Here is a 24,314-nt window from a genome sequence, read left to right as displayed (position 1 = left end):
CCCCGTCCCCCCAGCCTCATTGAGCCCTAGTGGCTGTCATGCCCAGGGGCCCTTCCACTCCACCGCCCAGGTGCCCCCACTCACTTCCTGCGCCGGTGCCGCCTCTCCCTGTCATCCCTCTTGCCGTCGGTGTCGTAAGTGGACTGTGCGGCGTGCCGGTGGCGCCGGCGTCTCTCCCCGTCGGGCTGCTCACCCTCCACTTCCCTGCGGGAGGGCCGGCTCCCTTCCCGGTGCCGCAGTCGCCGCTCCACCTTGCTGCCCTCGTCCCGGCTCCCGCCACCCTCCTCTCCCATCCGGCGCTGGGCCCGGTGCCGCCGATGATCCCGCTCGCCCTCGGCCATCCGAGGTGACCCGCTGCGGCTCTCTTTGCTGCCCCCTTGCCGGTGCTGGTGCCTGCGGTGCGGGTCGACAGCTTTGATCCGCTCCGAGGCGCTGTCGCGGTAGCCCTGCTCCCGGCTGCTCTCGTATCCCTGGCTTGGATAGTCCAGCTCCCGGTAGGTGCCGTCCTGGTTCAGATTGGTCTCCTTGCTCCCGCTGCGCTGCCGTCGCACCTCAAGACCCTCTGCATCAGGCTGCTCGTAGCTGCGGGAGCTGCTGAACTCCCGCGAGCGCTCGTGGTAGCGGGCCTGCTTGCGCAGGAAATCCTCAGCCCGCTGCTGGCTGAATCGCTGCTCCAGAGAGGGCTCGCTGGGCCGGGTCTTGTTGGTGTTGTTGTTGCGGTTCTCCTGAGGGTCAACCACCAGGGGCCGGTCCAGGTGGGTCTTGATGTCAGGCCGCATGGCCCGGGCATAGGCCACCTTCCATGGGTCCTCGGGGTCCATCTCACTGTACAGGGCTTCCCGGCTCGCCAGCAGATTGTGTTTCCGCATCTCACTCGTTCTCTGTTCCCAGACAGACTTGGAGAATTTTTGGTTCTTCTGCTGCTCTTTCCTGAAGCCGAAACAGGGACAGATTCTTGAAACACCTTTAGAATTGAGCTGCTTTTCCTCCCCAACCACAGCCAGCGCTCCCACCCTGCTCCCCACAGCGCCGCCCCCTGCTGGGAGGGGCCAGGACTGGAGTAGCCAGGAGCTCCCCCTACAGCCAGCGCTCCCATCCCGCTCCCCACAGCGCAGCCCCCTGCTGGGAGGGGCTGGGACCAGAGTAGCCAGGAGCTCCCCCTACAGCCAGCGCTCCTGCCCCACTCCCCACAGCGCCCCCTGCTGGGAGGGGCTGGGACCGGAGTAGCCATGAGCTCCGCCCACAGCCAGCGCTCCCACCCCGCTCCCCACAGCGCCGCCCCCTGCTGGGAGGGGCTGGGACCGGAGTAGCCAGGAGCTCCCCATACAGCCAGCGCTCCTGCCCCACTCCCCACAGCGCCCCCTGCTGGGAGGGGCTGGGACCGGAGTAGCCATGAGCTCCGCCCACAGCCAGCGCTCCTGCCCCGCTCCCCACAGCGCCCCCTGCTGGGAGGGGCTGGGACCGGAGTAGCCACGAGCTTCGCCCACAGCCAGTGTTCCTGCCCCGCTCCCCACAGCGCACTGCAGCCCTGAGCATTCCTTGTTTCTAGCTGTCCTGAGACCCGATCCTGCAACGTGAGCCGATGCCGAGGCTCAGCAGCCCGTGGTCAGTCACAGCGTCACGGAGCATGAGAGCCTGGGCGCCGGTACGTGCCCTGGGCGCCGATGTCGCTACCTACGGCACTTACACCGCTATAGACATGCTGGCTGCAGACAGGGGGCTCACTTCTGCCACCTCCTTGGCTTTCTGTAGTGCAAGTTTTTGGTTGGCCACCTCCTCCTCCTCCTGTTCATCCTGACAGGCACAGACATAGGCGAGCATTAGCAGCGCTGGATCCCCATCAACCCCGCCCTGATTCCTGCCCCCTGTGGCATGTAACTCACCCCGCCTGGTGCGGTGGCTCTGTCCCCTCTAGAGGGGGAGGAGGCCCCACAGAGGGTGACAAGCCTGCTGCTGGCTTGGCAAACAGCTCAGACATAGGTGCTGACTCTGTGGGTGGAGCACTCGCGGGGAAAAAATGTTGGGTGCTGAGCACCCTATCAGCGCCTCCCCCTCCCTCCTCACGCCTCCTGCCACGGATCAGCTGGCATGCAGGGGGCTCTGGAGGGGAGGGAGAGAAGTGGGGTGGGGCTTGGGGGAAGGGGTGGGGCGGAGCAGGGGTCTAGAACCCCCCCAGGAAAAGGACAAAGTTGGTGCCTGTGAGCTCAGGAGACTCATGCTCCCAGAGCCAGGGTGACACGTGCAGCCCCCAGCCGGGAGTGGCCGCAAGGCTAGGATGCCCATCCTCCCGCTCCACTCGAGCTAAGGGAGAATTCAGGAGCCCAAGGCCAGACCACGGGACCATCAGCTCCTCAAGGGCAAGCTCCTGGCTAGCACAGGGCACCACCAGCACCCACACAGCGAGCCCAGCAACTGGGATTCGACCAAAGGATCCCAGCCCTCAGGAGCCTGAACTGGTGTGCGCCATGGACAGAGAACAGGTGGGAACAAATTCTGCCAGTGCCCAAGCCTCAGTGATGGCAGGGAACGGATTAGGTGAGCCCAGCGGGCACCTCCCACGCTGCAGAGGAAATCGAAAAAACCACAAGAGTCCTGCCAATCTGACCTGGGGGGAAGTTCCTTCCCCACCCCAGATCTGAAGACCCCAGGCCCATCAGCCTGGCATTTAGACACAGGAATCTCTGTACCACCTCGGCGGACTGGGCCCACCCCAAGCAATGTCCTGTCTCCAGCTGTAGCTGGTCTCTCTTGCTTTAGAGGAAGGTGAAAACCCCTCGGAATACATCATCCCTAGCGGCTAGCTGTATAGGCCCTATGACACACAGCTGAGGAATCCTGATGCCACCACTACCATGGACTCCAGGGAGCTGGGTGTGATCAACGTCCCTCAAGGGCAAAGGAAAGGCTGGGGCTGAGGGGTGGACAGGGGAGTGTGATTCTCTTATTGCGTAATGGAGCCAGGAGTCCGACAAGTTCCTGGGGGACGAGAGGTAGGAAACAGGTGATGGAAGATTAGCCAGAAAGCCCAGGGGCTGGGGCAGCTCCTGCGCTGGAAAGGAAGAAAAGGTGACGGGGGAAGAAAGAGGGAGTGAAATAGGCAGAAGGAGCCTGCCCCGAGTATCAAGGCTCACCAGGCTATTAAAATGCCTCTGTCCCTCCCCCTGGCCTTTCAGCCTTCAGCAGAGTCTTAATTCCTAGGAGCAGTGTTAGCACCTCAGCCCCTAGCCCACTCCACAGCTAGAACAAGGGGTCAGCACCACCATGTGCTTGACAAAATTACCGAACTTAGTGATGGACATTGGCGAGGGGCGGGAGGGGGCTCTGGGCTGAGGCAGGGGGTTGGGGGGGTGTGAGGGCTCCAGCTGGGGGTACAGGCTCTGGGGTGGGGCTGGGGATGACGGGCTTGGAGTGTAGGAGGGTGCTCCGGGCTGCGACCAAGTGGTTTGGGGGACGGGAGGGGGATCAAGGCTGGGTCAGGGGGGTGATGCGCAGGATGTGGGGGGGGTGCAGGCTCCGGGCAGCGCTTACCTCAAGCAGCATGTCCCCTCCTCCGGCTTCCATGCGGAGGTGCGGCCAGGCGGCTCTGCACGCTGCCCCGTCTGCAGGCACCGCCCCTGCAGTTCCTATTGGCCGCAGTTCCTGGCCAATGGGCTGGGAGCTGTGGAATCAGCGCACGGGGAGACGGGACAGAGGCAGTGTGCACAGCTGCCTGGCTGCGCTTCCACCTGCAACACCAGGGATGGGGAGCCGCTTGCAGGGAGCCACCCATGAGCGCCACCTACTGACCTGAACATTTTTACCATGGACACTTGTGTCCGTGTACGGACACGTTGCCGACCCCTGCAAGGACACTGCTCATGTTTCAGCCATCAAGACGCCCCCCAAGGAAGTCTTCTAAAGGGGCCCCTAGGGCCGCTCTGGGACCTCAGGGCTCCTGAACCCCCCCACTCCTCGATCATCCTGCCCTGCCCGGCGGGCCAGGGAAGCAGCTCCCACCTTGGTGAGCTCCTGTGCGTTAGCCAGGTTATCCACGGCGATAGCCAAAAACACGTTCAGCAGGGTATCTGGTCACCCAGTCAAGGCAGAGCCACCAGCTGCTCCAGCTCCAAACACCTCTGAGGCCAAGGGCAGCCATCCTCGCCCCAGCTCAAGCCACACCGGGCTTTCAGCTTACTCCCAGGGCTATCTCAGTATGGGAGGCGTGGACTGGGATGCACATGCAGCACCTGGGGTTTCCTTGCAGGTCTCCCAGCCACGGACTGGCCCGGTGTACCAAGGGCTAGTTTCACAGCTCCAAGCCCCAGCTGCTCCAGGCTCAGAATCACTCTCTTCGCTTTGCCTATCGAGGCTGCTACCCATTTCTAATGCATCGGAGCCCCACACAGAACCACCACTCCAGAGGCAGAACTGGGAACAGAACCCAGGAGTCCTGGCTCCCAGCCCCTCCTGCTCTAAGCACTAGACCCCGCTTCCCTCCCAGAGCTGGGGTTTGATTCCCACTAGAGCCTCCCACCTGATTTCTTTCTCTCTTGGGGCCACCAAGCAAAGGATACAGTTACCAAACAGGGTGAGAACAATGAAATAGACCGAGTACACCATCCCCTGATGGACTCCGCCCTGAGATTTGATACCATCGTACATTACCATGTTCCAGTCTTCGCCAGTCAAGATCTGAAAGGGAAAAGAACAAGGCACCACAGGAGGCAGAGAATCCTTTCAGGCAGGGCTCAGGGGCACCTGCCATCCCCCATGACCAATACTGAGATGGAAAGACAAGTCTCCAACCCTCTCTGAGCCATGGTGAACATTGCACCTCCCAAATGGGGGCAGGCGGGGGAGTGGGTCCAGTCCGGTTTTGCTGGGTGGCTTACTGGACATCTCAGCAATGGGGCCTGGGAACTTTCTTGGCCTGCCATGAAAATAGTGGGGCATCTTTAACGCAGGGTGTTTCCTCCCAAAGGGTTCACTAGGCATTTGAGTTCAATAGGTGCCCACAAGAAAACGAAGGGTTTTTAACACAGTGAATAACAATCACTTCCCCATTGTGGGTGCCCTTCAGAAGGGCCTTTCCCTAAGTTCACACAGGGATGCCTCTGCCTGTTTCCCCGCCCAGCTCTCACTGCCTGGGACACTGACTGAGCAATGGAGCCTGTACCTGAAATACGGTCATTATTGCTGCCGGGAAAGTGTCGAAGTTGGTGGAAGGGGTCCCATCGTCAAAATTGAACCTGCGCAGGGGAAACACCAAACCAACGCACACAGGCACGTTACTCACACACGCCCTTATCTGCCTGCCATGTCAGAGAGAAAAACTTTAGTCAGGAAGTTTAGCCTTTCCCAGGAGATGGGGCTGTAGGGGAGTGGGGCAGAACTGCTGGCTGCAGGAGGAACTCCCAGCTACTGCAGTCCCAGCCTCCCTCTGCAGGAGACGATGCAGGAGCACTGGCTGTAACCAGCTCACTAGTACTGGAGTCCCAGAGCTTGATGGGATCTTGGGAAGGCAACAGGTTGGCAGAGGGCTTGGCTTGGAGGGGTCCCCCAATTACTCACTGGCCCCCAAAGAGCTGCATCCCCAGAAGGGCAAAGACGACGATGAAGAGGAAGAGAAGGAACAGTAAACTGATGATGGACTTCATGGAGTTCAGGAGAGACACCACCAGGTTCCGTAGGGAAGCCCAGTACCTGCGGAGAGAGACCAGAGGAACCACAGGTGAGCCCCTGGCAGCGTATGGTTGGGTGACGGCAGGCAAGTGCACACATATCGGTGGGCAGGTGCACACGTGTGACTGGGTGCTTGTGTCTCTCGCCGTGTTATTTGCCGGCTGCATGAGACAAACCCAAATGTGCCTTTAAAGGTTTATACGTCACGGCACAGCCTAGGGCTCACAGTTAATGGTGAACACCGACAAATGGACACACAAACACACACGAGCACGTGTTTGCATACTACATACACACGCGGTAACTTAGGGCTGCCAATGTTGTATTTACAAAATAAGAGACTGTTTTCTTAGCACCCCTGCCCTACACCTCCTCCCAATATTGTTATCATTAATACTAAGCAGTATGCGGGGGGGGGGGGTATTTCTTGCTGCTTTTTGCAGCACTCAGCAACTCCTAATCTTGTACAGAAATTAAAAAACAAGGGACATCCCTTGTAATAAGGGACCGTTGGCAATCCTAAGCGTGCTACACACACACACACACACGTTTTAGGGACACTGGAAGCAAGAGAACTTACTTTGTGATTTTGAAAATACGCAATAACCTGAGAGCTCGTAACACGCTGATTCCAAAGGATGTTCCAGGCTTCATGACGGCCCAGATCACCTCAAAGATGCTCCCTATGATAACCTGCCAGAAAGCAAAGGAGCATATTAGTGGCCTATGAAAAACTCTGGGCCTTGATGCGCAGGGATCCTTGGCGCTGAGGCCCCCACCACCCCAGGGCTGACAGCATGCTCAGGACAGGCTGCGTATTCACACACGTGCACTCCAACACCCATACCCAAGGGCACACACATGATCATAGGCACATGTGTGCACCCCCTGCCAGTGCTCACCTCTGTGCATGCACTCTCACCTTGCCCCCGCATACCCACCCGTTAGCATGTACAAAGGCATACAGACACTCACAGACACACTCCTGCCTCACCCCAAGCAGGCGTAAATCCACAGTAACTCCACAAGGCCAGATTCTGATCACAGCTGCACTGCTGTAAATCCCGCTTAACGCCAGTGAAGTCGACTTCAAGGGAGTTACTCTGAATTTACACAGGTGTAACAAACCATGGAATCCAATAGAGATATTCCAGATTTAAACCAGTGCAACTGAAAGCAGAATACGGCCTGATGGAGCAGCTTCTGGTTGAACGGGTGCAAGCGAGCCCAGGCCCCGTGGGCAGACTTACGGCGCAGTCGAAGCAGTTGAAGGAGGAATGAAAGTAAGGCCGCGTTCCGAGCCCATACATTTTTATAAACATTTCGGACATAAAGAGTCCTAAGAAAATGAATTCTGCATAGTCTGTGTGAGAGAGAGAGAGAGAGAGATGGCTCAGACCTGCCCAGATCTCCCTGCCAGCGCCTTCCTACCTTGCTGCTCTCTTCACTAAGAGAAACCCAGAAATTAAACTGCCCATTGAATGACACACTAATATCTCTTCCATTCCTAGAGCACCCTCACTGCGAAGGATCACAGAGGGCTTTGCCATCTGATAGACACTCACATAGAGAGACTGTCCATCTCCACCAAAATCCTCTGGTGCAGGGGTGTGGCAGCTGTTTAGCAGCTATCCGTAGTAGGGACACCTCCCCCAGTGGTGAAATGCAGCCACTTGCAGGGCTGGGGTGCACCAGCAGTTAAACAGTCGTGCCATCAAGGAAAGGGAAGAGGGGAGGGATAGCTCAGTGGTTTGAGCATTGGCCTGCTAAACCCAAGGTTTGTGAGTTCAATCCTTGAGGGGCCATTTAGGGATCTGGGGCAAAAATCTGTCTGGGGATTAGCCCTGCTTTGAGCACAGGGTTGGACTAGATACCTCCTGAGGTCCCTTCCAACTCTGAGATTCTATGACGTCTCCATCCAGGAATGTGAGAAAGAAAGAAGCATGTGCTCAGGCCGGTGGCCATACTCACAGAGGAAGTCGGATAGCCAATCTGGCTGGCTGTAGTGTACTATAGCAACACACAATGTGTTGAGTGCTACCAGACTGAGGACTGTCCAGTAAAAGGCCTGAGTTTTGACCATTCGGCGGATATAGAAACGCATCCTCCTCTCCCTTTTGTGAAAAAAGGTGGAGTTTTCCAGCTTGGCACTTTTGATGCTGGCTCGAGCAAAGGGTGAACCTGCAGAGGGAAGAGAGGAAGGTTAGGAGCAGCCCCCCGGGCAAAGGCCCCAACGTGGCTCGAACAGGTGTTGGGGGAGGCAGTTCATTGGGCCTCCTGACTCTCCACCAGCTCCCCGGTTGAGTAACATGGCACCCAGGCCCAGGATCTCTGTGCACTTACTGGGGTTAGCCTCCTAATCCCTCTGTAGGACAGCAAGAGGACCTTGCATCCAAATGAAACTGCAGTGTGACCCAAGGACCTCCGGATGCCAACTCGCAGAGGGCCCTGGAGTATGCAGGGGCACAGGGATCCCTGGTGTCAAGTGTCAGAGGGGAAGCCATGTTTGCTGCTTTTACAGATCCAGACTAAGAGTCCTGTGGCACCATATAGACTAACAGACATACTGGAGCATGAGCTTTCGTGGGTGAATACCCACTTCGTCAGATGCATGAGACCAAGCGGGTATTCACCCACGGAGCTCATGCTCCAGTACGTCTGTTAGTCTATAAGGTGCCACAGGGCTCTTTGCTGCTTTTAGGGATCCCTGGGTGCACCCAAAAGCGGTCATGTAAGGTCGCTACTGAAAGCCTGCGTCACACTCATCCTCATAATCATTGTAAGAGGTACTTATGGAGAATATGCAGGGAGCGATGTGTAAATGCTAAAACTGATCTTCCCTTGGTTTGTGAGTTAAGGCATGTGCCTGTCAGGCAGGGGGAAGGAGATGCTTCTCCCCCTAGCCGGGCATGTGCAAACTGCAAATTGTCTAGCACACAATAGACACCCATTTACAGTCTGAGCAAAATGCAAATTAACAGATTATGGGGGCTGGAGGAAAACACAAACCAGCAGGAGTTTACGGGTAAGACAATGAACTTCTGAAGCTAGGTGAACTCCCCGTTATTCCTTTAACTGGTGAGAACAATCGGTGGGTGGGCTTGGATCTTAGGAGACCGGGTTTCAACCAGACTTGGGACAGAACTTGAGGTATCATGTAGGAAACAGGGGAGTGCCCTGCCCGTTAAGGTTAGCATCTAGAAAGTGTGTTATGATTTGGTTTTATATATAACCATTTGTTTCCGATATTCTTACTCACTATCACATCAATCTCTTCTTGTTTTCACTGTCTGTCTCAAAGAGTGTTCAGCTAAGTGGTGATCCTGAGCAGAACCTGTTAAGCTGGTGCGTCCAACTCCTCTGGGAACAGCCAGTCTCAGAGTTGTGGGAGTGTTCAGTGGAACAGCGGCGCTCGGAGGACCTGGGGGTCAGGGAATACCTATCGCTAAGCTGTTCAGACAGAGTGAGGCCTGGGGAGCGGTGCCCGTGCTGCCAGAGGCTGATGATTTCAGGGAGTTGGTCCATAGCAGGCACAGATATGATTCCTTAACGCTAAGCACAAGTGGAGGTGAGGTGACTCAGCCCTGGGAAGCATCACAGCGGCTGACAGGTTTTGTCCTTCCCAGCATCACACGGTGCCCCCCTCGGCCACGCACAAGGCTGCGGACCTACCCACTGAGGAGATGTCGGCCAGCTGATCGTCTGCTTCCTCCGGGTTCAGCAGGTCTGTCTTGCTCTTCTTGATAGTGGCTCTCCGCAGAGCTCCAACAATAGGAACATGGCAAGAGAAACAGACATTATCCTTTGGGTTTCCCAGTTGGACTCTGTTCAGCACCTCAGCTGGAAGGGGCTGGGGTAGCCAGGGGCTTCCCCTCAGTGATCCTGCCCTGCTCCCTGCAACACCCACTTCGGAGAGGAGCTGGAGAAGCCGGGAGCTCCCCCCCAGCCAGTGCTCCTGCCCCACTCCCTGCAGCGCCCCCTGCTGGACTAGGCTGCACCAGAATTTCTCTACTATTTTTCTATCTACGGAACTTTTTGGATCATGGACAGATGAACAAAACCTGTTTATACGGAGCCCTCAAGCCGGCCCCCTGGACAGCCCACTGTTACTGCAGCTGTGGCCGGAAGTCCCAGGGGAGCCGCTATTTCTCCAGCCACTCGGGGTTCAGGGACACACAGCTTACCATCAAACGGGAGCCTCTGCTCCTCCTCCGTCTCATCCTCCGCTAGGATCACTTCTTCTGGGGGAAAAGAACCGGGAATTAATCTAGGCAACAACATGCCCCTGGAATTCTGGGGAAACCTTCTCAAGCTGTGCTGGGACGGGGCCGGGCTGGGTCCACTACAGTCAAGGGCTGGAGTGAAGGGCATCTACTTTACCACAGTTCAGGGGGGAGGGGGCCCATGGTCCAACGCAGAAATCAGCCCCATGGCCAAAGGGCCCCTACTACGGGGCACCTCTCCCCAGGGCACGTAGGAGGCAGCGTGCTCGCTGGAAGGCCCTAGGGAGGGGGAGGCAGACAGGAATGGCACGGGAAGGAGGAGGGCTGGGGTGGAAAGGAGTGACTGGGAATATGGAAAGAGGTGTGGGGCCCGCATCATTCACTTCAGCCCCACCAGGACACCCATCCCTACCCTAGCTGCTGGTCAGTGACCCCATAACCCTGCCCTGGAGGGGCGAGAGGGGAAGAGCAGAGGATGCTTCATCAAAGATCAGAGCCAGGGGAATTATTCGCTCAGATTCCAGGGTTCCCTGCTGAGTGGCCTGGCAGGCTGGGTTCATCGATAGGTTCTGGGCAGATCTTGGTGTTCCACATGCCAGCTTTGGGCCCAGCCCCAGAGATGTGTTCAGGTGCCTCACTCCCAATGATTCAAAGGTGCTGCAGAACCTTTGGTGATCTGGGCCTTTGAGTCCCTGGATGTGTTGGCAGCTCAAAGTGAAAGCCAAGGCATGGGATGGGAACTGACCCAACACACGTTTCCCAGAGTCAGGGAAATAACATCGGCCATTGCTGGGCAGAGGCCCAGAGAGGGGCAGGGACTTGCCCAGGGTCCCCCAGTGCATTGCAGCTAAGAACTAGAGCATGCTCTCCCCATCCCTGGCCTGCGCTGTGGCAGGAAGGCGTCCTCACCCGCTTTGGAGATCCACTCCATGTAGCCGTTGAGCTCCCTCTCAATCTGCTGCTGCCGTCTCAGCTTGAGAAATGCCCGCCGGTTTTCCACCCGCTCTCTTTCCTTGGCAAACTCCCTGCAGGCATCAAAACAGCCAAACTGTCTGCCAGGCTGCCCTGCACATGTCTGAGCAGGTGGGTATCACGAGGAGGGGGCAGAATGCACCTCCTCCCCTGAGAATGTGCCATTCAGGGTACCCTTGTGTGTGTGTGTGTACATGTGTGAGAAGGGTGTGTACACGTGTCTGGTTTGTGACCAGTGTCCGTCTATGCAGTGTATGCGCACCCGTGTAAGGGGTGCCCATGTGTGCGCCCATGTACCTACATGGACTGTAAGGGGTGTACACACAGTGTGAGACATGCACACCTACACGTGTGTCCGTGTGCCCACATCTCTGGGTGAAAGGCGGGTGAGCAGCATGGCTGCGGATGCAGGGCGTGTGCCGGGAACCCAACAGCAGCAATGCCAATGGCCTCCTGGGTTTGCTGTGACCCCTTCCCGGAGGATCGCACCTAGGACGTCTCCTCTGCAGACCTCCCAGCTCTTTACAGGTGGGTCAGAGTCACTCTCCCCACTTCACAGGTAGGCAGAGTACAGAAGTGACTTGCCTAAGCTGATCCAGCAAGTCAGTGGCAGAACCTAGGAAACCCGACTTCCAGGCCTCCCCACTCTACGCACCAGAGCCCACTGCCCTGCAGCCCCATGCCCTATTCCCTGCTTCGCACTCTGGGCCCCTGGCAGTCAGCCGGGAATGCAGCCCAGGGCAGGGGCCAGGCACTTACCCAGACAGTACCCCCAGCACAAGGTTCAGCATGAAAAAGGAGCCGATGATGATGAGGGGGATGAAGTACAGCCAGTTCCAGGTACTCCCTGAGGCGTCGTTGCTCTGGGAGAGAAGGGAGTGACTCAGCCGGCGCAGGCTGCCAGGCCCAGGCTGTTCCTTCCCTCCCAGGAGGTTGCCGCTGACCGCGGACCCCAAGCAGCTGGCCAACTCAGCAGGCCCACTCCCAGCCCACTTCCGAGAGAGCGGAGTCTGCTGCCCAGCCCCTGCCAGGCTCAGGGTGACCATATTTTCCCAAGGGGAAAACTGGACACCAGCTGGGGCTAGCCTGAAGCCCCTCCCCATGGCCGAGCTGGCATCAGCCACTGGCCTGAAGCCCTCTCCCATGCAGGGCTGGCCCGAGCCACCATGCTGCTCACCCCCCTCACCCAAGCTGCTACGCCCTGCCCCTCGCCCACACCGGAACCACGCACCTGAGCTGTCACCCCCTGCATCTTCCTCCATCCTCTGCTAGGGGGCGCATGCCACTTTTTTGGGCAAAACTGGGCATCAGTTGGCAAGAGCAAATGGGACAAACGCCAAGTTTTGAAAAAAAGTTGGGACAGAGCTTAAAAAAAGGGACCATCTCAGCCAAAATGGGATGTATGGTCACCAGTGGGGTTAGCACAAACAGCCCCCCCCCCCGCCCCCACCAGCAGCCACAGACAGAACAGGCCACGGGGACTGATTACCTGTCCCGCTCCTCAGGATGGGGCACCTTGGCAGGGGATGGGGGGAACACGCCCCAGCTGATGTCCCTATGCGCCTCCCAGAGCCAGGGCTAGATTACACTCCTCCCATTAACACCCTGCCACTAACTGCAGCTTGCAAACAAATCGCAGGCCACTCTGCCGGCTCCCTCCCACAGCCACTGCCCCGAGGAGCTCAGAGTGAACCTGTGCCTTGAAAGCTGACATTAGCAGCAGGTCATGGGTTTGCTCCAGGGAAGGTGCTAATGGACCCTTCTCCCGACTGGCCTCTTTGTTCTCCCCTCTGTGGTGCCAGGGGCTGGAGGGGCAGGAGAGGGGATAGGGCACTTTACGAGCCTCTGCTCCGCGAGCTGCTAAAGATTCCTTGTCCCCATTTCTCGCTGCTAAATATAGGCCAAGGAACAAAGCGAGCAGCAGTCTCCCGGCTGCCCAGTCTAACGAGAGCCCAGAGTGCAGCAGAGGGGGTCTGGTGACAGTGGTGCCTGGGGAGTGGGGAGCATGTGAAGGGGCCTCAGGGCCTGTACAGAGACTCTGCCATGCCCACAATCTCCCTGTAACTGCAGGGGGCCAAGCCAGCAAGCCCTGAGTTAGGGCAGCTTCTCCACTCCCATCCTGAAGGGACCTGAATTCTACAAGGTGCTTGTGTCCTGCCAGATGGCCAGGGTGACTCGGGACCTGCGCTAGGAGCCGGGGCTGACAGACGCTTGTTGAGCAGAGCAGCCATGGTAGCAGAGGCAGCGGCAGCATGAGCCAGCTGCTCCAAGCACAAACCCACTTGTGGGCACATACTTGGGGCAGCAAGCGCATGCCCCTGCAGCCCACGTTGCCACAGTCATGTTTCTAGTGCGCTATCTGCACAAGAGGCAACAGGAGTACGTCTATATGAGCTGGGGATCACACCCCATCACACCCCAAGCCCTCTGAGCCCTCCTGCCCCCAGAGACTGCTTCCCGATTCTGCTGGCAATTTAGCTCCCACTCCGAGGCAGACTGCCATTGCCACTTGCCAATGCTTCGGCTGGTTCAGTGTCTATTTCCCGCCCCCTTAGACTGTAAAACAACAACAGAATCCTCTGTGCTGAAATGCAGCTGTCTCTGGGTGGGGGGTGCAACAGCTGCTTCGCAGCCAATGTCAGCCCCATGGCACAGTTTGGGATGGGGCAGAAGGCGCTGGATGGTGGTAAGACAACTGTACATGATGCACATGTTTTCTGCTCTCCTCCTTTGCAAGAGGCTGGAAAGAAATGACTCGCTGGTTAATTATCCAGGGCTCCTTTCAAATTTAGCACAAAAGGCACGTGAGGAAGATGAAAAGGAGCGGGGTTGAGAGGAAGCAATTACCCACGAGGCCAGGCGTTCATGGGACAGTCCAGAGCGATTGGGTTGTCGGTGACAGAATGTGTCATAAAGGCTTGTTCCACCGATGGATTGGCTCAACTGAAACCCCCCGCTCACACTTCTGGACCATGGCGGGTTCTGGGTCTCAGGCACCCCATGATGGGTTGTTTTATCCCCTAATCACAGGGGCAAACGCATCGGTGCAGAGCTGATGGGGAAGTTGCATTTACTCCTATGACCGTTGCTCTATCAGCCATACGAGCTGGCTTGCGGGCATCTGGGTCATTGCCGTGAAGCAGAAGGTGGGCTGGAGGCTTGTGAGATTTTAATTAAGGTGCATCATCACCCCAGGGCCTTGAATGGTAAAGTAATTAATGAACTCACCTCTGGGGGAGATAAGTGGAGACCATACCCAATATGGGGAAACTGAGGCACAAAGCACAGTAGGATGATTTTCCCAATACCCAAGGGGAAGTCTGTGCTCAGGATAGAAGCCAGGAGAGCTCGCTGGAGCAATAACTCATTAACTCTCCCCTCCGGAGAATATCCACAGCATAGCATCTTCCCTCCCATGCTCATGCCCCTATTGCTGTGCCTCAGCCCTCTCCTGGGGGAACCTAGCTTTGGGGGCAAGAGAGGACACAGGAACACAGCTGCTAGGAATTGGGCTCAGACCCACTGAACTAATTTCACCTCGGGACCAATGGTAGCACACCTCAGTCACTACTGAATGTAGCTGAATTCAAACCAAGGCCCCAATATCCCATCCCCTAGCCTCCTGGGTGCTAGATTGGAGCTGCATTGCACCATCTAGCTGGGAAAGGCCTTGTGACCCGTTCCCCAGCCCCTCAAGCCAGCCAGTCCCACTGCCATGGGGCCAGTTTGGAGGTGCACCCCCCTGAGAAGGGAAAGGCCCAGTGACACATTCCCTGCCTTCCTGAGCCAGCCTGTGCCCCTGCCCCAGGGCCAGCTAGGAACCAGGAGGGAAAAGGCTCCATAGTGGAACCTGAGTAGAGCCTACGCCCTGGATGTGAATCCCATCCCCTGTGCACCTGCCCTCCCATATCCATAGCAGTCAGTGCACACCCATGTAAAGCCCTTGTCCAGAGGCCAGCATAGGTGCTGGCGCAGAGCCCCGCGTGGGACTAGTCTTCAATCTTGGCAACGCGTCCTGCAGGATCCCCATCCTACTGCAGGGCTCCATTCTGGAGCTCCTCCTGCTCCCACCTGCAGCAGACTCCCATTGCTTCTGGAAGGTCAGCTCTTGTCAAGAGGCTGGCGCAAAGCAGATCCTAAACCAACACCAGTTTGGAGGGGCTGACAACGGCTGACTCACAGAGCAATGCTGGCTGCTACAAATCCACTTGGAAGCCTTTGGGAACTAGAGAGAGATGCAGGCAGCGCTGCTCCCGCTGCAGTGGGCCTGGGACACAAGGTCTCTCTCCTGCATTAGTGTGATTAGCTCATGGAACTAGGAATAATTTATGTTTACATTGCGCTTTCCATCCCCAAGTGCTTCATGGTCTCTAGCGAAGGATCTGCCACCCACCACCAAAATGCAGCTACCTCTGCGGGGGAGCACAGCAGCTGTTTAACAACCTACACTAACACTGCATAGAAGTTTTTGGCAGAAAGCAAAGACGAATCCTGTGTCACGCACAGATTTTAAGGGAGGGTTTGGGGAGGCCGAATGGAATTTGAGCAGGACCCTGGGGCTAAGGCAGCTACCCTTGGGGACAGAACCACGGGATTCCAGTGATCTCACTGTAGTATTTTATCCCAAAGGCAGATGCTGTGGCGTACAGCTTCCCTCCCAAACAAAGCATTGAGCTCAACAGCCCTTAATGGACAGGAGAAGTGCCCCCTTCTGGATCATCAAGGCAATTTCTCACTGCACCCTGGGCTTTCCTTCATGGTCTCCTCCCAGAACTAACTGGCCAGGTCACCATTCAAAGCACCTCTCGCCCTATTCAGTCTCAGACAGCTAAACTCAAGATCCCACAGTCCAGCTACATGCTAATGCACCACAGGGCTGTCCTTGCACACACCAGACATACTCACACACCTACACACTTTAGCATTAACACACACAGACATATTACAGCCATGCTACCATAACCCAGCACTTACACAGTTGCAAATGAACACATCTACTTTTCCACAATGCTCCCTTCACAGGTTCTCTCAACAGTCCTGCACTGCCACTCACACACTACAGGGCCATGCTCACTAACGAACTCCCCACTTGCAAGCTAACACACTCAGCCACACTGGAACCCCCTCCAGAGCACCCCTCATGGCACGGGACAGCTCTGCAGTAATTGGTGCTTTTAGCTGAGCCCTACATCCCAGGACTTTCACCCTGGAGGCCCTTTATCCTAGCAGCTCCCTTCTGCCTCCCCTGCCAAGGAACTCCCTACTTTCTACCCAGGCCAACCTGGCTCCCCGAGCGAATTCCCTGGAACGCAGTTTGCTCAGCCCTTTTTAGGAGACCCAGGTGTTCTCAGGTAACCATCCCATTAGCCCCACCCCCTCAGGCTGCTAGGCAACTAATTACGGCACAGGTAGGGCTGGTCCCCTTTGCCCTGAAAGGGCCTGTCACTCTCTCTGTCTCATTCACACACACATCTCTGTCACGTGGGGTTCTCAGGTAACCCCAGCAATCCAGCACCCCCTGGCTGTGCATGTGAGAGGCCCCATCTGGCACCTTTTCTCTATATACCACCACCAGGCAGGCCCAGCTTCATCCCCTATTCTCCAACTGCCACGAGGCCGACAGGCTCCAGGCCAGGCACTGCTCTCTCTCTATTTCTCTTCCTCTGTCTCCCCCCACCCTCCCATCTCTGTGGAGCACTTCACCCTTCTCCCTGACTCAGCAGAATGCCCCAGCTCATTAATTCTGCACACATGGCCAGCCGCGTGCCTGGCCTCTTGGTAGTAAGGACCCCATTGCACTTTGGATCAGGGACAAAATGCTGAGAGAGAAGCAGCCTGTCAGCATCCTGGAAGCAGGCTCCCGTTAGACTGAGCACTGCTGCCTGGCGGCTTCATAACTGCAGTCCGGGAGAGGCCACGAGCCTCCCTCTGGAGTCTGGACACATGTCAGCCACAAGATGCCTCTTGGTCCCAGCGCTGGGGCTGCTTGGGGGCTGGCTGCCTCGGGGTGATGGTTATCGGCCCACCTGAGAATATGCCCCACTTGATTCAGGGCTCGTGAACAGCCAGGTCTGTTCTGGTCTCACTCACGTAACTCAGAGCTGAGAAACGAGTTGTTTTGGCCAAGAAGATTTGTGCCTCTCTCTAGGGGTTGCAGTGATTCTACAGGGCAGGGGCAGGGCCAGGGCCAGGGAGGCACAGTAGAGCCAGTGTCCATATTTGGTGGATTCAATGGCCCTGCAGTATAGAGATGACACCCATGCTAGGTGGGTGCAGTGACCCTGCAGTACAGAGTCAGTGTGGGTAGCAGGCAGATCAAAATGCTTTACAACCACTAATTAACAAACTCACATTGTGAGATCATCACCCCCATTTTACAGATGAGAAAACTGAGGCACAGCAGGGCAGTGACTCCTCCATGGCCAAACGGTAAATCAGCTGCAGACTCAGGAAGAGAACACAACAGTCCTGATTCTCAGCGTTATGCTCAGACTGCTAAGCACAGCTTCTTTATCCACGTAACGAAAAGCAATCTACGCAGGGACCCCCCTACCCCTCATGCATTTCCTGCCCTGCCCTCCAGATGCCAGGCAGTGAAGGCCTTAGAGCCCATATTACTCACATAATAAAGGAGTTCGGTCCACCCTTCCATGGTGATACACTGGAAGACAGTCAGCACAGCAAACAGGATGTTATCGAACTGCGTGATCCCATAATTCGGGCCTTCCCAGTACTCACGGCATTCTGACCCATTGGGGCACATGCGGGCTGGTTCTTCTTTCCCACACGGAACATCGACCTTGATTTCGCCTGCAGGGTGGGAAAAGAAAAAGGACTGATACCCCGATGGCAGGCGGGCAGCCCTGCGAAGGTCAGGTAACCCCATGGCTGGCGGGTAACCTCACGTCAGATAGCTAATCCGAGGGCTGGTGGGTCACTCCATAGAAGCCAAGGGCTTCTCCCTACATGGCCCCTTGCGCTTGTCAAAGAGCTGATGTAGTAACGCTACCAAGCCCTTCCCAAATCCTTTCGCTGGAAGACCCCAATGTGGGGCACAGGACTTGCGTGCCAAGAGGAAGCAGCTGACGTTCAGGAGCCTGGCATCCAAGGAGCCCACCTGGTCTCTAAAAGGGAGTGGGAATGGACAGAACCCCTGTCTCCAGGTGTCAGGAAGGAGCCCTGAACCTGCTCCTGCTGGACTCAGTGGCAGCAGGACTGGGCCCTGTGCTCCACGGGGATGGGAGCCGTGGGGAAGGAGGCACTGGGGTACCCGGTCATCCCCACACATGCCATGCCTTGCAGCCCTCCTGTGGACAGCACTGGCAGCTCCCCCTCAGGAGCCGAGCATCAGGATCCCAGACACACTCCCTCTCTGGAGGGGACTGGCGCCCCTACGCTCCAGACCCTATTTCTCTCACCCTCGGCACAGGGTGACCAGATGTCCTGATTTTATAGGGACAGGCCTGATATTTGGGACTTTATCTTATATAGGCGCCTATTACCCCCACCCTCAACCCCTGTCCTGATTTTTCACACTTGCTGTCTGGTCACCCTACCTGGGCACCACAGCATCTGAACATCTTAAAGTCATCCCTTGACCTACTACCCACCATCCTGGGGGTATTACCCCATTGCGCAGATGGGGAGCAGAGGCACAAATGACTTGCCCAGTTACACAGGGAGGCCAGGTTAAGCCAGGAACTGGACCCAGGTCTCCTGGGTCCTGGTCCAGCATCTCTTCTTCAACACCCAAAGCAGGAAAGGGAAAGTCCCTCTCTACAGTGCCTTAGGGAGACTCTTCCTGGGACCCTGAGCTGAGGTCCAGCCCCTGACTCCCAGACACCCTGTCCTGGCGTTGAGTGCTGGTTCCCTCCAGCTCGGTAGCCAGGATTTGCAAATACAAATCAGAGCCACCTCTCTCGTGTCTGCTGGGAGAGTCAGACTGCCTGGCACCCTGCAGGTGCTTCCTCCGACCCCCTCTCCTTCCCTGCCCCAACCCCCTTCTCGATGACATGGCCGCGTTGCAGAAATAGCTCTCCTTCAATTAACAACATCTCCGTCAGGGGAGACAAATAATTAGGCCATTCCATATTGAGCGAAGGCCAGGGGCCAAGGGAGGAGCGGGGGAGGGAGAAGGAAAGAGAAAAGTGGAAATGATAGGCAGATTCCAGCCCTGCACCCTGAGACACTTGGCCAGGGAAGGTGCTGTCACCTGTTGGCTGGGTTGCTGCCCACAGGACTGGTGCCAGCTGTGTTCATATCACCCTGTCACACATAACAAGGACTGGGATTTTCCAGCTGAGGTTCTTCAAGCCCTTTACAGATGTTCCTTCATCTAGCCTTGATCCATGTCAACGTGACCTCCACATGGTAGAGGGGGAAACTGAGGCACGGAGAGGGGAAGTGCCTTGCCTGAGGCCACACACCAGGTCAGTGCCAATGCCTGGACTCGAACCCAGATGTCCTGGCTCCTTGTTGGCTGCTCTAGTCCTTAGACCATTTTCCCTCTAAGAGCTGGGAGCAGAACCTCCAAGTCTCAAGCATCCTGCTCTATGCCCAACCGCTCCGAGAGCTGAGATTAGAACCCAGGTGTCCTAGCTCCCAGACCCCTGCTAGACAAACATTCCTCCCTATGTGGAACCAGCATGCAAGGAAAGGGAGCTTGTGCTGGCCCCTTTCTGCCGCCTGACCGGCAATTCTCTGCCTCACTCATCTACGGGACCCCTGATTCAAACGCAGGGGACAGGGGATGCGGGCACTGGACTTACCTGTCACTTGATCAAAGCAAGTGGTGTGAAATTTTCCCATATAAAATTCTAATCCTATGATTGCAAAAATAAGGATTGCAAAAAACAACAGTAGGCCAATTTGTAGCAGAGGTATCATAGCCTTCATGATGGACTTCAGAACAACTTGTAAACCTGGGGCGGGAGAGAAGGAGACAGGGTGTCAGACGGCAGCTCCCACAGCAAAGGCAGGATCCTGGGATTCTGGGGCCCCGGAGCAGCGAGGAGAGAGTCCCTCACTACCCAGCTGTGTAGGGACCACACCAAAGATCCTGTGCTCAGCTCTGAGCACCCAAACCAGGAGGGCAGTAGATCAGTTAGACTGGAAACTCTCTGGGCCAGGCTTATCTTTTTGTTCTATATTCGTGGAGCACAATGGAGGCGCTACCATAATATACCTAATAGATGTATCGCACCCAGCACAATGGGGTCCTCTCCATGACCAGGGCTCCTACACACTGTCACAATAAAGCATCACAGAAGGGGTCATTCCCTTCTAGGCAGCACTGGGGAGACACCTCCCACTCCCACCCCCGCGCAAGTGGGGCCATTTGGTTCTGGACTCCTAGGTACCTGACTAATGTTTGCAAACTGAGAAGTGCTTCGGAGACCGGCAGCAGTCATTCTCTGAACACACAAGGTCAGACAAGTTCTCCTAAAACCTTTCCCTGCAGCAGCTCCTGCCAGATCCCAGCTTCAGCATGAGAGTAGCAGGGCAGCCGCTGGGAGCTGGGCCCCACTGGGGGATGACAGAGCCCAGGGCTGGGTGCTGGGTCCCATGGGGAGGTGACGGCCTGGGGTTAGGTGCTGGATGATGCCATGGTGAGGTGACAGGGCCCGGGGTTGGGTGCCAGAGCTCACTGGGGGATGACAAGCCCAGGGTTGGGTGCTGGGTGCCATAGGGAGGTAACAGGGCCTGAGGTTGGGTGCCGGATCCCATGGGGAGGTGACAGGGCCCGGGGTTCGGTGCTGGATCCCATGGGGAGGTGACAGGGCCCGGGGTTGAGTGCCAGATCCCATAGGGAGGTGACAGGGCCTGGGTTTGGGTGCCAGATCCCATGGGGAGGTGACAGGGCCTGGGTTTAGGTACTGGGTCCCATAGGGAGGTGGCAGGGTCTGGGGTTGGGTGCCGGGGCTCACTGGGCGATAACAAGCCCAGGGTTGGGTGCTGGGTGCCACAGGGAGGTAACAGGGCTGGGGTTGGGTGCCGGATCCCATGGGGAGGTGACAGGGCCCGAGGTGAGGTGACAGGGCCTGGGGTTGGGTGCCAGATCCCATGGGGAGGTGACAGGGCCCAGGGTTGGGTGCCAGATCCCATGGGGAGGTGACAGGGCCTGGGGTTGGGTGCCAGATCCCATGGGGAGGTGACAGGGCCTGGGGCTGGGTGCCAGATCCCATGGGGAGGTGACAGGGCCTGGAGTTAGGTGCCGGGTGCCATAGGGAGGTGACAGGGCCTGGGGTTGGGTGCTGGGTGCCATAGGGACGTGACAGAGCCTGGGTTTGGGTGCCGGGGCTCACTGGGGGATGACAAGCCCAGGGTTGGGTGCTGGGTCCCACAGAGAGGTAACAGGGTCTGCGGTTGGGTGCCGGATCCCATGGGGAGGTGACAGAGCCCGAGGTGAGGTGACAGGGCCTGGGGTTGGGTGCCAGATCCCATGGGGAGGTGACAGGGCCTGGGGCTGGGTGCCAGATCCCATGGAGAGGTGACAGGGCCTGGAGTTAGGTGCCGGGTGCCATAGGGTGGTGACAGGGCCTGGGGTTGGGTGCTGGGTGCCATAGGGAGGTGACAGAGCCTGGGTTTGGGTGCCGGGGCTCACTGGGGGATGACAAGCCCAGGGTTGGGTGCTGGGTCCCATAGGGAGGTAACAGGGTCTGGGGTTGGGTGCCGGATCCCATGGGGAGGTGACAGGGCCCGAGGTGAGGTGACAGGGCCTGGGGTTGGGTGCCAGATCCCATGGAGAGGTGACAGGGCCTGGGGTTGGGTGCTGGGTCCCATAGGGAGGTAACAGGGTCTAGGGTTGGGTGCCGGATACCATGGGGAGGTGACAGGGCCCGAGGTGAGGTGACAGGGCCTGGGGTTGGGTGCTGGGTCCCATAGGGTGGTAACAGGGTCTGGGGTTGGGTGCCGGGGCTCACTGGGGGATGACAAGCCCAGCGTCGGGTGCCGGGTCCCATGAGGTGGTGGCAGGGACCCTTGGCTGGGTCCCAGGTCCCCTGGAGAGCACACGGACTAACTCACTTACTTGGGATCCCCGACACCAGCTTTAGCGGCCGGAGCACACGAACTGCCCGCAGTGTTCGCAGGTCGAAGTCGGAGCCGACTTTGGCCAAGATGCTGCAAGAGATGAAGGGGAGAGAGACAGAATAAGGGGCGCACTGGGAAGTGAGGCCACCTGCCTTGACAGGGGAAAGCTCCCCTCTGAGAGGAACGCTGTAATTTTGCCACAAGGGGGGAAGAAAGGCATGTGGAGACGGGGCACAGTAGGACCTGGTGGAAAAAAGGGGTTGGGCAGCCAAGGCCCTCAGGGTCAGATTCTACCCTCACATAAGCAAGTCAACAGAGCTGGGAACAGAGCCCAGGAGACCCGACTCCCAACTCCCCCGATCAGACCACTAGCTCTCACGCCTCTCCCCGAGCCGAGGAGAGAACCCAGGCGTAATGCTGTTACCGGCTAAAGTGAAGGGTACCTGCTTGATGAGAAATCAAACCATCGTCATCTACTTATTTCTTTAGCACATTCCTGCCACGGATCCCAAACCGCCGAAATAACTTGCTCAGCACTGAGGGCGCAGCAGTTGGTTAACGGCGCATGGCAATACCGCACGGCTGCTCTGGACGTGAATGAGCCAATCTCCATGTGAACACCCAGGGGGAGTGGAAGGAGGCAGAATGCAATTATCTGCCTTGACATTTGGCCAGAATATTGGAGCTAACACCCCAGCTCTTCGGAAAAGTGCCACAGGATCCCATGAGCAAAAGCTGACAGGAGTTTGATTTCATGTCATCCAGGAAGGGGCCCATCCCGCATCACCTCAGTCACGCTGGGAATGTCACTCTACTCCCTGCAGCTGAGGCAGTGGGGACAGCACTGACTGACTCGGAAGAGAGCTCCCTATGGAAGCAGCCATCTCAGCCCCTGGGTTTTCCTTGGAGGTTTTCCAGACCTGCATATACCAGCCTGTGAATTCAGACAGGGTCATGGCGCAGGTGGCCTCAGTAGTTATAACCAGCCCGGTTATAACACACAAACCTGGTCAGACCGTAGCACTGAACATTTCAGATCAGACCCATAACTGGTTTCATCAGCCCAGTATCTAGACTAACAGGCTTTAACTCCAGTGTCCTGGCCATAGTCCAAGTCAGATTTTGCTTCCTTAAAATGCTTCCTTGCAGTTTCAGTTGGATACAGGATTCTCCATTACCTCCTGACCTAAACTCTTGAGTAGCATTGCTGTGTGGGTGTTATCAGCAGCCACCTTCTACCCTAGAAGTGGCTGCATTTCAGTGCTGGGTGAGCCATCCCAGTACAGTGTTGCTGCGAGGCTGTTAAACAGCTGCTACTTGCACCCCACCCAGAAGTGGCTGCACTTTGAAGGAAAGTGAATGGTTCCATATTTAGCTCTCTTGGGATGAAAATGGCTCTGGGAATGGGAGTTAATCTAGCTCTCTGTTTGTCTCTTTCTTACGATAATTAAAAGCTGAATCACAGGGGTTCAATAAGTAACTCTGGTTACAAAGCTTTTATTCCTCCTGGCTACGAGACATGAATCAGCAAAAGGCACAACTACGGAGAGAGGGGTGCATGTGATAAAAGGATAGAGCCACACACTTCCAGCCCTCTCCCCAATGGACTGTAGTTCAGAGACGCTGCCGCCTGGGCTCCCATTGCCAGCGCCAGATTTAGACCTTGGTGGATGCAGGAAGGGAAGGGGATGCTGGGATAGGGACCCCCCGGCATGAGGGTTACAAAGGATCTGGGGGCACATTTGGGGGGTTAGGTCCTCATTTCAGACACTTCTCTGCTGCCCAGGCGCAAGCTTCCGTCCCGGATGCCCCTGCACTGTTGCACACCCAGCACACACCCCTGATGCCCTGTCATACCCCAGTGCCTCCGATCCAAACTCTGCTGGCCTGTCCCTTCCTTCCTGCGGGCCCATCAGTCATTCCTGCGCCTTAGTCCCGCTCCTGAAAACACCTGCCCGGATAGGAAACGTTTGCTGTCCTTGCCACTCACCAAGGGTCTGGAACAGCAGTGAGCTAAACTGAGGACATTCCCCCCAACATCTCCCCACCAAAGCGTTACGGTCCAGATACGCTGGGAGGCAGATCATGATCAGCTCTAGGGTTGCTCATGTCTAGAATCAGGCCTCTTTTAAACACATTCCTGAGAGATTAAAACTGTGGCAGTGTGGTCTTCAGATCTGCTTCACAGATGAGAAAATGCACTCCTCTAGGATGCCATATGCGTGTGGTTGCGTGGCTAACGCTCGCGCTCTAGGATGCCGTATCTGTGCAGTTGTGGGGCTGGCACTCGCGCTCTAGGGTGCCGTATCTGTGCGGTTGCAGGGCTGGCGCTCGCGTTCTAGGGTGCCGTGTCTGTGCGGTTGTGGGGCTGGCGCTCGCGCTCTAGGGTGCCATGTCTGTGCGGTTGTGGGGCTGGCGCTCGCGCTC

The 24,314-nt window shown here is 57.0% G+C and overlaps 1 protein-coding gene across 1 annotated transcript in view; it reads right to left on the bottom strand.

The window, feature by feature from the left end:
* The window catches only part of CACNA1A (calcium voltage-gated channel subunit alpha1 A), a 163,894-nt gene that overhangs the window by 82,085 nt on the left and 57,495 nt on the right, over positions 1-24,314 (bottom strand). The window contains exons 4-19 of the mRNA XM_050925167.1: positions 21,886-21,977; positions 19,625-19,777; positions 17,479-17,666; positions 11,616-11,719; positions 10,794-10,909; positions 9,846-9,902; positions 9,334-9,423; positions 7,633-7,842; positions 6,912-7,024; positions 6,242-6,354; positions 5,551-5,682; positions 5,156-5,228; positions 4,554-4,671; positions 3,997-4,064; positions 1,688-1,794; positions 85-930 (exon numbers count right to left, since the gene is read on the bottom strand). Coding sequence (XP_050781124.1) covers positions 85-930; positions 1,688-1,794; positions 3,997-4,064; positions 4,554-4,671; positions 5,156-5,228; positions 5,551-5,682; positions 6,242-6,354; positions 6,912-7,024; positions 7,633-7,842; positions 9,334-9,423; positions 9,846-9,902; positions 10,794-10,909; positions 11,616-11,719; positions 17,479-17,666; positions 19,625-19,777; positions 21,886-21,977 — 2,580 coding nt within the window. The remainder of the gene's footprint in view (positions 1-84; positions 931-1,687; positions 1,795-3,996; positions 4,065-4,553; positions 4,672-5,155; positions 5,229-5,550; positions 5,683-6,241; positions 6,355-6,911; positions 7,025-7,632; positions 7,843-9,333; positions 9,424-9,845; positions 9,903-10,793; positions 10,910-11,615; positions 11,720-17,478; positions 17,667-19,624; positions 19,778-21,885; positions 21,978-24,314) is intronic.

This window comes from Gopherus flavomarginatus, chromosome 16, assembly GCF_025201925.1.
Source record: "Gopherus flavomarginatus isolate rGopFla2 chromosome 16, rGopFla2.mat.asm, whole genome shotgun sequence".
NCBI lineage: Eukaryota > Metazoa > Chordata > Testudines > Testudinidae > Gopherus > Gopherus flavomarginatus.
Note: the sequence above shows the minus strand (reverse complement) of the source record. Positions and strands in the feature narration are given on the sequence as shown.